The sequence below is a fragment of the Notothenia rossii genome (genome assembly GCF_949606895.1).
Source record: "Notothenia rossii genome assembly, chromosome: 6".
Lineage (NCBI taxonomy): Eukaryota > Metazoa > Chordata > Actinopteri > Perciformes > Nototheniidae > Notothenia > Notothenia rossii.
Window position 1 is genome coordinate 2,829,842 of NC_136909.1, and position 13,917 is coordinate 2,843,758.

Here is a 13,917-nt window from a genome sequence, read left to right on the forward strand (position 1 = left end):
GGATGGATCTGAGTGAGCCACCACTCAGTGGAATGATGTGGAGGCCTGCATCAAGTTCCTGGTGGTAATTGATGATGTCAAGTGTTTTGACCAGGTCACCAATCTGAAGAGATTCACAGAAAGGTGCAACCGTGATGAGGAGTTCAGTGACCTGCAGGTGCACCAGAAGTGGACCAAATATTTTGAGAAGGCCAAAAGCATTGCATGTTACTCAGAACTACTGAGATTGCACAGTTTGTCTTTGCACTTTCCTCTCACAATGCAAATGTTGAGAGGGTTGTCTCACTGACGCAGAGCCAGTGGACCAAGGAGAGGAACCAGCTGTCTGTTGAGTCACTGAAGGGGATTCTATTTGTGCAATACAATTTGAAAGACATGTCTTGCAAAGACTTTCATGCTTATTTGTTGAGCAACCGAAACCTGCTGGGAAAGATCAGCTCCACAGCAAAATATCGATGGGCAGACAAGGAGGATGAAGAAGAAAAGCAGGATGAAGAAGATTGAAGTATGCAGCTATGCAGAGAGAGAAAGCTATGTAGCTGTGGGAGAGAAACTTTAAACTTTTAATTTTAAATTGGGACCCTAGAAAACTGTTTGAAGCTAGAAATATGTGAAAAGTTGTCGTTTCACTGTGGTTGTTTACAATGACAGGGCCTGGAATTGTGTTTACAAACATTTAAAGTAGGCTTATATTTGGTTCATGGTGACTCAAAATGTGTTTGGTTTGATTTAGGTAATCAAATGTTATGTAATGTTATGGAAATTATGCAAATGTGAAATCCAAAACTGCATAGTGCACTTTTCAAATAATTACATTAGTATCTTTGGGAGGTTACTGTTTTATTGTTTACATTGACAAGATACAAAGAGATTATTTGTTAAAGCTGGATTTTCTATTTTCTACTATTTCATATATTTTGTTATTTATTTTTGTCCATTAAGACTTGAAAAGAGAGCTATTATTTTGTTACAGATTGATGTTTAAGTTATTCTTGTGCATTTGTGATTTGTCAGAGATGATTTATAGAGAGATATTATTGTGTTATATACAGTAAAATAATATAAATAATAATTGTATATCCATACAGAGGAGGCATACTTTAAAACAATAAGGCATCTTTGAGTAAACGTTGTGAATCATTAAGTATCTCGAGGCTGGGGGCAGCATGTCCTCTTTTTTGGAAATCAAAATATGGTCACCCTACTATAAAGGAACTACAGCACGGTCACATGACTTCACGTCACCACCGCTAAGCTAAAGGAGGCTAATGTTAGGCTATAAGGAACTACAGCACGGTCACATGACTTCACGTCACCACCGCTAAGCTAAAGGCGGCTAATGTTGGGTTATAAAGGAACTACAGCACGGTCACATGACTTCACGTCACCACCGCTAAGCTAAAGGCGGCTAATGTTGGGTTATAAAGGAACTACAGCACGGTCACATGACTTCACGTCACCACCGCTAAGCTAAAGGAGGCTAATGTTGGGCTATAAAGGAACTACAGCACGGTCACATGACTTCACGTCACCACCGCTAAGCTAAAGGAGGCTAATGTTGGGCTATAAAGGAACTACAGCACGGTCACATGACTTCACGTCACCACCGCTAAGCTAAATGCGGCTAATGTTGGGCTATAGAGGAACTACAGCACGGTCACATGACTTCACGTCACCACCGCTAAGCTAAAGGAGGCTAATGTTGGGCTATAAAGGAACTACAGCACGGTCACATGACTTCACGTCACCACCGCTAAGCTAAATGCGGCTAATGTTGGGCTATAAAGGAACTACAGCACGGTAACATGACATCACATCTCGACCGCTAAGCTAAAGGAGGCTAATGTTGGTCTATAAAGGAACTACAGCACGGTCACATGACTTCACGTCACCACCGCTAAGCTAAAGGTGGCTAATGTTGGGCTATAAAGGAACTACAGCACGGTCACATGACTTCACGTCACCACCGCTAAGCTAAAGGTGGCTAATGTTGGGCTATAAAGGAACTACAGCACTCTCACATGACTTCACGTCACCACCGCTAAGCTAAAGGTGGCTAATGGTGGGCTATAAAGGAACTACAGCACGGTCACATGACTTCACGTCACCACCGCTAAGCTAAATGTGGTGAATGTTGGACACAAACAAGATACTCTTGTGTCTGCAGCATAAAGCAGACGGTTTTCGAAAAGGCTGCCAGATGACTCGGTAAAAACAACAAACCCAAGCTTTTCAGAAACAGATATCATGGAAAATGCAAACACGCACATTCTCAGAAGTGCACGCATGGATTATTGCACATATTAATGGACGGAATTACACAATTTATTTGCTTTCATTTATGTAATTGGGTTCAAACTCACCCTTATTATTCAGTTATTCAGCCCCATTTGTGTTTGTAATTCAAATCAAGTTAAGATTGATTTTATTCCCTTTGACTTGCTAAACTGAGGAAGATGTTTGCATGATGATTATAAAAAGCTGTATCCGCAGGCTGCTCATTTCCATCACAAAGAAACCATTGTGATTGAACATGATTCAGGTTTTTATAGTTGTTCGGGGCAAAGGGTAGCTTTGCAATCATTTAAAAATGTTTTCGTCGCCTGTTGTTTGAACACAAACACAATAAATGTATGCAGCCATTGAACATGTGAAAACCAAAAGAAAAAATAGGTATTTGCGAGGTTAAAAACTGATAGTATGGTAAAATCCACCAACGGTTAAACTGTTTGTTTGAATTGATAAAAAATGGAATCGCTCAATGTTTTAGTTCATATAAATGGTGTAGGCTATTAATAATGTACATGAGCTGGCCAGTAATCAGTATACCTAACATGATTAGAATCATGATATGTCAATGTTTGTTGTCCTTCTCTAACATTGGAATATTTCAAAATGAAATCCAATTACAATGTCAGGGTTTAGCCTTCAGCCGCAGGTCGGCCTGTGTAAAGCAGAAGCTAGCATTTACTAGCTAAAGTGACATTTCTATGAGAGCAAACTGTCCATAAGTTTGTGATTATTGACCAGTTTATCCCTTGTTTAGTCTTGGGGTAAGGCAAAGCAAGTTTATTTATATAGCACCTTTCAACACAAGGCAATTCAAAGTGCTTTACAAAAAATGAAAGACATTAAGAAAATGGCATTTAAAATCAGTCATTAAAAAGAAAAGCTAATAAAAGAAACATTAAAAGAAAAAATACATGGATAAAAAGTTACAGTGCAGTCTAAGATATGAATAGTTCAATTAAAAGTAGCGACAAAAAGAAAAGTCTTCAGCCTGGATTTAAAAGTAGTCAGAGTTGCAGCGGACCTGCAGGTTTCTGGGAGTTTGTTCCAGATATTTGGAGCATAATAACTGAACGCTGCTTCTCCATGTTTAGTTCTGACTCTGGGGACAGAAAGCTGACCAGTCCCTGAAGACCTGAGAGATCTGGATGGTTCATCATTTAGCAGGAGGTCAGAAATGTATTTTGGGCCTAAAACCATTCAGTGCTTTATAAACAGCAGCAGTATTTTGAAATCTATTCTTTGACACACAGGAAGCCAGTGTAAAGACTTCAGAACTGGATTGATGTGATCCACTTTCTTAGTGTCAGTGAGGACTCGAGCAGCAGCGTTCTGAATCAGCTGCAGCTTTCTAATAGATGTGTTAGTGAGACCTGTGAAGACACCATTGCAGTAGTCCAGTCTACTGAAGATAAAAGCATGGACAAGTTTTTCCAAATCCTGCTGTGACATCAGTCTTTTAATCCTAGATATGTTCTTTAGGTGATAGTAAGCTGATTTAGGAGCTGTTTTAATGTGACTGTTGAAACTCAGGTCAGAGTCCATGACTACACCTAGATTTATGGCTTTATCTGTTGTTTGGAACATTGCAGACTGAAGCTCAGCGCTAACTTTTAAACATTCTGCCTTGGTTCCAAAAACCATTACCTCAGTTTTATCTTTGTTTAATTGGAGAAAGTTCTGACACATCCAGTCATTGATTTGTTCAATGCACTTACTCAGTGTTTTAACTGGAGCATAGTCTCCTGGTGAAATTGTTACGTAAATTTGTGTGTCATCTGCATAGCTATGGTAACTTATTTTGTTGTTTTTCATTATCTGAGCCAGTGGTAGCGTGTAGACGTTAAAGAGAAGAGGCCCCAAGATGGAGCCTTGAGGAACCCCACATTTCATATTTGTCAACTCAGATCTCTATTTACCTATAGAAAAAAAGTTGTTTCTGTCCTTTAAGTAGGATTCAAACCAATGTAGAACTGTTTCCGAAAGTCCCACCCAGTTTTCTAGTCGGTCGAGTAATATGTTGTGGTCAACAGTGTCAAACGCAGCACTGAGATATAATAATACTAACACTGAAGTTCTGCCACTGTCTGTGTTTAAGTGGATGTCATTGAAGACCTTTACAGGAGCAGTCTCAGTGCTGTGGTTTGGACGAAAGCCTGACTGGAACCAATCGAAACAGTTATTTAAATGCAAGAAGTTACTCAACTGTTGAAAAACAACTTTTTCAATGATTTTACCTAGAAATGGCAGGTTTGATATGGACCCGTGATTGTTCATTACTGAAGCGTCGAGATTATTCTTTTTTAAGAGCGGTTTAATGTATGCAGTTTTCAGGGCCTGTGGAAAAACACCTGAGGGAAGATACTTTTTTACTATATGAAGTAGATCTGAGGCCATGCAAAGAAAAACATTTTTGAAAAATCCTGTTGGAATCATATCAAGGCAGCAGGAGGAGGATTTCAGAAGTTGAATAATGTCCTCTAGGTTTTTATCATTAATCTGATGGAACTGTGTCATGGTGTCTGAATTGATATTAGGTGGACATAGGGACAACACATTTGCTGTACCTGATGCAGAGGCACTGACTGCTTGTCAGATTTTCTGAATGTTGTCAGTGAAGAAGGCAAAATCATTGCACGCCCTGGTGGATAGAAATTCAGAGGCTACTGACACTGGGGGGGTTAGTTAGTCTGTCGACGGTAGCGAACAAGGCACGTGCGTTGTTTTTGTTTTTGGTAATGATGTCAGAGAAGAAAGACTGTCGTGCGTTTTTCAATTACAAATTGTAAAAGCCAAGTCTCTCTTTATAGATTTCAAAGTGAACCTGGAGATTTGTTTTTCGCCACCTACGTTCAGCTTTTCGACACTCTCTTTTTTCTGTTCTCACGGTCATGGCCTTTCTCCATGGAGATATTTTCTTGCTAATCCCTTCCTTTACCTTAGTTGGAGAAATGGCATCTGTAACATTTTTTATTGTTGAATTCAAACAATCTACTAGCTCATTTACTGAGATGTTAGCAGGGACAGGTGTGGAAGAAAAATTCTGAGTAAACATTTCCCAAGCATTTCCCTAGTATTTAGTGGTACTTTAGTGAACTGAAAGAGGTCAATTCAATGATTGTTTTCTACTCTTTGATTAAATGTAAGTGTAACAAAACAAGTTGTGTAGCTAGTAGCCGCTAGCATTAGCAATATAACTGTTAGCTTTGATTTCATGCTGTTAGCTCTACATTTGAAGCAATTGGATAAGCCAAGCCAATGATGCACTTTAGGTTAAGGGAATTAAATTGCTGTTTCCTAAAAGGGTTTACTTTTAATGTATAAATCTCTATCTAGCCAACATAGCTTACACACATCATTAGGATCATGAATATCAGTTAGCTTATGCTAATGTCAGTTGATGTTAGCTTAAAGTTTTGACAAAGTTTGATGAATAAGTGATCGTATGTACTGTAAACGATTATCAAAGCGAACACGGTAGTTCTAAATCTGAACCCGTTAATCTGTACGAGCGTACCGTGCTGAATCCAAACCTTTCCTATATCTGGGAGTGAGTTTGAGTTCTTGCTGCTACTTCAAGTTCTACAACATAGGGATGCCATAAAAACAGCAATGTGTAAACTTAATATGCTGAAAACCTATGTGTTTACTCCTCCAGGCTCTGCCTTGTGACCCTGTTCAACATGCACTACTTATATAACATACTTATGATTAGAAAACCTTTTCTTTAAGCCCGCATCACACTGTCCCGAAATTGACACCCGATGGACACACGATAAAAGAAATGTTCAAATTCGGCTCTGATCGTAACAACCTCGGGCCATTCGTGAGGCTATCTTAAGCCATCGTATGACTGCCGGTGGAGTTTCTCAGGCTCCGGCAGCAACTTTGTGAGCGGAAACTTTGTAAAGGCAATCTTGAGGGCATCTTGTCAAATCGTGTCATCTTCGTGTTATCATTGGTGCCATCTGCCATTCGCCCTCACTCTGATCGTGGCGAATGCCCGATGGCACCGATGATAACAAGATGCCCTCACGATGGCCTTACGAAGGGCAAAATTGACACACAAATTCAACACGAAAATGAACCTTCGCAAGGTCCTTCGGCAATTTTTGGAGCCTGAGAAACTCCACCTGCAGTCATACGATGGCTTAAGATGCCCTCACAAATGGCCAGATGTTGCTACGATCAGAGCCGAATTTGAACATTTCCTTTATCGTGTCCATCGGGTTGTCTTATTGCACAACAAAATCATGTAAACATATTATGTAAATAACCCAATTTGCGTTCTGTGAAACTGAAAAGGATATTATATATTATTTTGAAGGTGAGTTGACAGGAAGTTGTTGTTGCTATGGAAACATTACGGAGAAAACTTAATGTCTTCTACATATAAAGATGGATAAAGTAAAGAACAAAGTCTGAAAATATCAGTACAGTATCATAGTACTTTAACATAATTGTTTTTGTTACAGTGTATGTCTTAAATGTAATGTAAATGTTGCCTTTGTGTGTGGTTCAGGGCCATCTTCGTGCAAAATTCACAATTCGATATTTGTGTGTCCATCAGGTGTCAATTTCGGGACAGTGTGACGCGGGCTTCAATCCCTGATTCTGAGGAATCAAGAGTTAATTCAGGCTCTAAACTCTGTTTATTTACTATCATTTCAGTTTAAACATTGATTTTAATGTCTGGAAACGTTATAATCTGAAGTAGAAATCATAATGTGTTTGTTCAGAGCTGATAAATGATTGGCCGCTCAAACATTCAGGTGGATAAATGTTTTTATTCATTCTGGATCCCGTCACACACAAATCAGAAATGAACAACAATTTAAAATGACACAGAATCAAAGAAACAGAAAATGTTAAACTAACCCGACATAAAGATCTGAAATCATTGATCCACTAGGACACACTGCTGTAACCAATCCCACCCCTTCTGGGTGCTTGCCATCTGCTTTCTCTTCCAAGCTGCACAGTCTGCTATGAATTAAACAGTCATGACAAAAAAAACAAGACGTTTCTAGCTTGGGACCCGACACTGGAAAACTGGCACAGGGGACGTATGGGTCAGGAGCTCTATGATACGAGTCTCGCTGAGGGGAATCACTCTTGTGTATAAGTGCAAACTCGTCTGCCTGAGTGGAAGGGTAGTTACTTGTTGCTCGTTCAAATAGACTACCGTACACTCGGGTACACAGTTTTTAAACTCCTCCAACATCATCAGCTCACACACTGAGGTAATGTCGTCAGCTTTACAAGCTCTACACCAACTGTCAAAGAGGACTTTCTTCTCCCTTGCGAAGTCCACATACTTCTGGCCAGGTGTTTTCTCCAGGCCGCGAAAACGCTGCCTGTAGGCCTCAGGCACAAGCTCATATGCCCTGAGAACCACACCTTTAACATTCTCATACACCAAACTATCCTCGACAGAAAGAGAAGAGCAGGCCTCCTGAGCCTTGCCGACTAGCTTGCACTGTACAAGTATGGCCCACACATCTTCTGGTCAGCGCAGAGCAGCAGCAATGCGCTCAAATGCACCAAAGTAGGTCTCCACTTCTGACTCACGAAACACAGGGACCAAAAAAATATGTCTACTCACGTCGAAGGAGGCAGCAGGACCAGAGTGTGTAACAGCAGAATCACCCACCCACCTCATTCTGGCATCTAACCTAGAGCCTGTAAGAGAGGACTGGGCAGAAAGCGGGTCAAAGTGAGGCATGGTAAAGGGCTTTTCCTGTGTACTAGCACTCCGAATACCAGGAGCATCAACGTGGCCTTCACTAGGAGGTACTGCTGCAACAGCCCAGGCCACCGTGCCAGGAGATTCCACTGAATCAGGCAGACTCAAAAACCCCTGCTCAACTAGCCCATATACCAAAGAAGCCTTGAGATCACTTTTAGTGCAGTGGAGACAGAAACATTATAGTGGTCCGCAATTAATCGCAATCAGCCTTCCTACCGCAGTCTAGCGGATACACAGTAGGATTGGCCACAAACTGCTCCAAAACTAAAACCATCCTGAACCACAGCTAATTACAAGATTTAAAAATAAATCCTACCACTAATGCCTCACAAACATTGACGTCAGTCTTCCAAATAACGAACCCCAGATCCTGCTTACCACAACTTACCTAACTATCTTCTGGACATTGCCGGGCTCGAGGCGACTTTAAAAAAGGCAAACATCAGCGGCCGAAACCCTGAAACGCCTTCCCCCAACGGGGAAGAAATCCCCACCCAGGATTACCCCGAAAATAAAAAAGGCAAAATAATAAATGAGTGCCTGAAGGAAGGACTGATTCAGCCCAGCTAGACACTCCCCTATCTAAACTGAGGAAGCTGAGAGACTTCACAGCCAATTGCAAAGCAAATTAAAATACAAATATAATCAGGTCCCACACAGAGACAGAGACAGAGACAGAGACAGAGACAGAGACACCATGCAGCACCCATGCAGCCAGAGGAGAAGGGAGAGCGACTGTAGCTTTTCTCAGGTCCTTTATGGAGGCCCTGATTGGTGATTGGGAGCACCTGGAGGAGAAGCTGCACCTGGAGACAATATAGAGGGAGAGAGAGAAAGATACACACACACACCAGCACCAGCACCCACTACGGCACGTAACACTAAATAAAAGTAAACTAAACGGGTGCAGTTTTAGTTAATTTCTCTCTGAGAAATGAACTCCATCAGAGGTATAATCCTCCTGTTTATCTAACTGCTCTGATCCACTGTCACACACACCTTCCCTGGTAATATCTTCACTTCAACCCCAGTGAAAATGTATGGAAACATCTTCTCAGAGAAAGTGTGTGCGAAGGTGTGTATGTGTGTGTTCGTGTCAGGATCAGAGAACGACAGCTTTCCTCTGTCCCAGTCCAGACTCACTCTGACCCTCTGGGGCTTCTTCTTCAGGTTGAGATCAGTGAGTGGACCTGATGGTGACCGTGCTGAGTATTTACCTCTATTACACACAATTCTCCATAATCCAGACTCTATGTCCCCTTTCCTCTGGAGAGACTCTGCTAACACACCCAGTTCCCAGTATGTACTGTCTCTAACCTGGACATCCCAGCTGTGAGTCCCTGAGTGAAAGCCCTCAGAGCCCAGGACAGAGAAGGAGAAATCATCAAGCCTCTCTGGATTATCAGGAAGTTTCCGTCTCTTTCCTGCTCTCACACTGGTCAGATCTTCAGACAGGACGAGTTCTGGATCAGCAGTGTTTGGGTCCAGGATGAGAGGAGAGTAGGACACCATGTCCTTCATCTTGCTCCAGATGTTGAAGCTGAGGTTGCCCAGGTGTTTGGCCTGGTCTATCAGAGCTCCTGAGGGCAGCTGTGGAGCCTCCAGCAGGGGGCGCTGCAGCCTCTCCACTGCAGCCTTGTAGCTGTGCAGGAAGGAGACGTCTTCAGCTCTCAGTTCCTTCTCTGTGGCTCTGACTGTGTGAGAAAGAGCTGCTATCTCTCTGCTCACAGCCTCCATCTTCTCCTTCATCATCCTCCTCTTCTGCTCCTCTTCCTCCCTCAGTGCAGCCATCCTGGCCTCCTCTTCCTCTTCTAGAAACTGGTGAAGCTTCTTAAACTGCTTCTTAATCTGCGTCTCTGTGCGTCGGGCCTGGACCTTCAGGTGTCCTGCTGTTTGATCAAACTTCACTTTAACTTCTTCAAAAGTCTCTAACTTCTCCTTTAAGGGCTGCAGAGCTTCCTGAAGCTTCTTCTTGTGTTGTCGTGCAGCTTCATCGATGGGTTTGAATCTGTGGTCGCTGTGTTTCTCTGAATCTCTGCAGACGACACACACTGGCTGCTGGTGGTCCAGACAGAAGAGTTTGAGTTTCTCAGAGTGCAGACTGCAGAGAGCCTCTGGAGGTCTCTGATCTCTCTCCTGTAGGAAACTCTCACACAGGTTCTTTAACACCAGGTTACAGGGAGGTTCTCCTGTTGAAGATCTTCCGTTACAGACTGGACACTCTCGTGTTGGTTTCTCTCTAAACCAGTTCTTCAGACAGGCTTTGCAGAAGCTGTGGCTACAGGACAGAAGAACAGGATCTCTAAAGACTTCCTGACAGACCGGACAGCAGAGATCTTCCTCTAATCTGGAAGCCATGTTGTCTCTGAGTGAAGCAGAAACACAGCAGACAGGAAATACAGTCAGTCATGGCTTTTAAAACTATAACTGTAACCCCAGTATTTAACTATAGTGACAAGTTATCAGCTATAGACCCATCAGCATTCTACCTGTTGTGTCTAAAGTGGTTTCAAAGGTAGAACAGCTGGTGTCACACCTTAGCAACAACGACCTACTCCTCCCTATTCAGTTTGGATTCAGGAACAATTGTTCTACTGAGACTGCATGGTGTTTCTTCTTGGAAGGAATCACGGCTAAATTAGACAAACGAGGGATAGTTGGAGCAGTTTTTCTTGATCTCCGTATAGCATATCACACAGTAAGTCATCCAAAACCTTTATTAAAACTTTCAAAACTCAAGCTATCAGTTAGCTCACTGAAATGGGTAAGGTCATATTTATCTAGTCGTTCTCAATGTTTTCATATAAATAATAAACTTTCATCAACCGAACCATGCTCACTGGGAGTGCCACAAGGCTCTGTGTTGGGACCGTTGTTGTTTAGCATATATTAATGATCTCCATCCGGATGTATGGTGACGACATGATCATTTACAAAAACGCTGAACAGGTTTCCACTAAGCTCTCAAAACAAAACAACGTTGCTCAATGGCTAAGTGATTCATGTTTTACTTTAAATAAATAAAAACAGTTACGATGTATTTTATCCGTGTATCCACATCAAAAACGTTAATGACGTAAAATATCTATAGGAGTGATCTTGGATACCAATTTGGCTTTTAAAAAACATGAAATACAACATCTTTAAAAGTAAACATATCAGGAACTCATTAACTATAGAAGCATGATTTCCCCACATCCCCAGTATTGTATCCCCTGCTGGTCTCAGTCCATTAAGACTGAGCTGAAACCAGTTGAGGATCTTCTCAAACAACCCACTTTTGATAAGAAATCTTTTAAACACCATCAATGCAATATGTTATCCAGATACAATCTCCTTCGGTTTTCCAAAACTCAATTGGTATTCAACATAAGATACAATGCTACTCCAGCACCGTTGAGAAGCTTCTTCCAGCTCCGCTCTGAACAAATGTGCAGAACCTCGACCCGCCCTGAACGCAGATGTAACCTCTGCACAATCTGCCTTCTCTTGTTTAAGCAATCAAATATTCCATCCATTCCTGCTTCCATCTTAAAACCTGCTCAGATCTTCACCAGTCTTACCAACATGATGTTTTTTGTAATTTGAGATGTTAGTTTAAATGATTCGTACAATTATATGTATTTTGACAAGTCTACTAGTATGTTTTATACCACTGTGCATTGATCTGGTTTAATGAGTGTGATAGGCACACTCACCATAAAGTGTGCCTATCACACTTTATGTCTTTATTGCTGGTTGATTTTTATCTGTTCCTGCCCAGGGACTGCGGATAGAAATTAGTATTTAGCATATCTTCTCGTATTTGTATGCATGGTCCTTGTTCAATAATCAAGTATAATAATATAACAATGACCCACCCCCCCTCCTCTACTGACTGATATCTACTCTGAGTGATGTTGGAGTCAGACTCACCTTCAGGGTGTGGCGGGTCCTCAGGTTGAAGCAGCAGTGTTATAGTTTCCACTTTTCTCTCCTGTAGCTGAACTCAGAAGGAAGTTGTTAGTTTGTTCTGAAGGTGACTCTGATCGTCTGGTTTTCAGTCCGTCTCTCTGTAGTGATGAAGTCTGCTGAGTGCTGTTAGCTCTCATGTAACTTAGGGAGTGTCTCGGTCCAAAGTGCGGATTCGTTGCAGGATTAAAGGCTGTAGTGGAGAGTTAAACATTAACACATCATACGGTGAAGATTAATTGGAACGTAACCCACGCCCATAGTACTACTACATTAAGCAGATGTATTGAATGTGTGTATGTTAAGTCAAAGTTTGATTTGATTGATTGCATCTTGTGCCTCATAAAAGATGTTAGTGAGAGTTTAAATCCATTCTTGAGCAGGGCGTGTATTTCTTCCTGTACAGCCTTACAGATTCAGCATGTTAGCGCTCCATCACGCCTTCTCCAGGCTCATTTAGTTATTCAAATCGAGCTGAGATTGTGGAGTTTGTGGGCCGCCATGTGTGGATAAATCAACCTTTGTCGACTCAGCGCAATCTTTGCAGAGGTGGCAAACGACAGAGGGAGGCCAATTGAAACGGAAAGTGTTGACTCTTTGCTCTCAATTACACTTTAATGTCTCCTCTTTACTTTGGTGCCGGAGTGAATTCTTGAATCGGACAGTGTGCAGAAAAAATATGCGATAAAAGGCTTTACTGTGTTTTTTTTTTGCTCCAGGGTAATAAAAACGTGTGGACCCTCCTCACCTGCTCACACATTGTTTGTCTGGAAGCTTTGTACAAATCTGCCATGGCTCTGACACTGTGTCTATATTATTCTGCAAATATGGAGGTTAATTACTGCGTGACTGACAGTTCGACGGCTTGGATGGACATGAAACTCTCCCGGTTTAAAAAACAGTACAAAAGCTGACTTTGGAAAACATCGGCTTTTTTGATAGAAAGGGGAAAGAAGGCCTGTGGATTATTAAAGGAAGAAGTTAACCGGAGTTAGCTAACGAAAATCCGCTGTTAGCTAAACCGCTGTTAGCTAACGATGGCTAACTCCTGTTACTTGGAGACATCTGCTACTCAATTTCTTTCTGGTGTTTCCCCTGAGCAATGTCTGTTTCTGGTCTTTGGGACACCTAGTGTTAGGATCTCTGTTAAGAATCACGGAAAAGGTAGGACCCAAATGACTACAAAAAAGGTAAAGGTCTATAAACAAAAGCAAGCTTTATTTCAAAAGCCGATCAGCCAAACTAGGGCCAAAAGGGTGGGTGGAGAGGGTCTGGAGGACGGGTTTGGGCTGACAGCCCAGGGGCACAGCAGAGGACCCGGAAGGGGTCTCGGGCGGACGGCCCGGGGGCAAGGCAGAGGTCCAGGAGGGGGTCTCGGGCGGGCGGCCCGGGGGCAAGGCAGAGTTTGAGATGGTGTTCTCGGGCGGACGGCCCGGGGGCAAGGCAGAGTTCAAAAAGGGGCGAAGGCCACAGCGGGCAAACTCAGGGGGCCGGGCATGAGGGCGAATACCGCTGGGGAACTCAGGAGGCCGGGCACAAGGTCGGGCAAGAAGGCGGCGACGGGACAGCCCCGGAGGGTGGGCAGGAAGGCGGCGACAGGACAGCTCTGGGGGACGGGCACGAAGGCGGTTACGGGATAGCTCCGGAGGACGACGTACGCTGCAATGGGACCCCTCCAGTGTCAGCTGGATCGCCGGAGAACTGGGATCGAGAGCAGGAGCTGGTGGGACCCCTGGAGGGAAAGGCGTAGACAGGACCCTGGACGGAACATGGGCCGGTGTCAGTGGGACCCCCGACAGAGCAAGGGCTGGTGTCGGCAGGACCCTCGGCGTAGCACGTGTCGGCGGGACCCCCAACAGGACAAGATCTGGTGTTGGCAGGAAATCCGGCGGAGCAGGTGTCGGCGGAACCCTCAACAGGATAGGATA

The 13,917-nt window shown here is 43.0% G+C and overlaps 1 protein-coding gene across 1 annotated transcript; it reads right to left on the minus strand.

Annotated features, from left to right (window-relative positions):
- Nucleotides 1-7,056: 7,056 nt before the first annotated feature.
- Nucleotides 7,057-12,128, minus strand: LOC307043322 (E3 ubiquitin-protein ligase TRIM39-like). The gene is made up of 2 exons (XM_079687700.1): nt 11,954-12,128; nt 7,057-10,403 (listed from the first exon to the last, which is right to left on the minus strand). The coding sequence occupies exon 2, from the start codon at nt 10,394-10,396 to the stop codon at nt 9,008-9,010; it is 1,389 nt and encodes a 462-aa protein (XP_079543826.1). The 5' UTR covers nt 10,397-10,403; nt 11,954-12,128; the 3' UTR covers nt 7,057-9,007.
- Nucleotides 12,129-13,917: the final 1,789 nt, after the last annotated feature.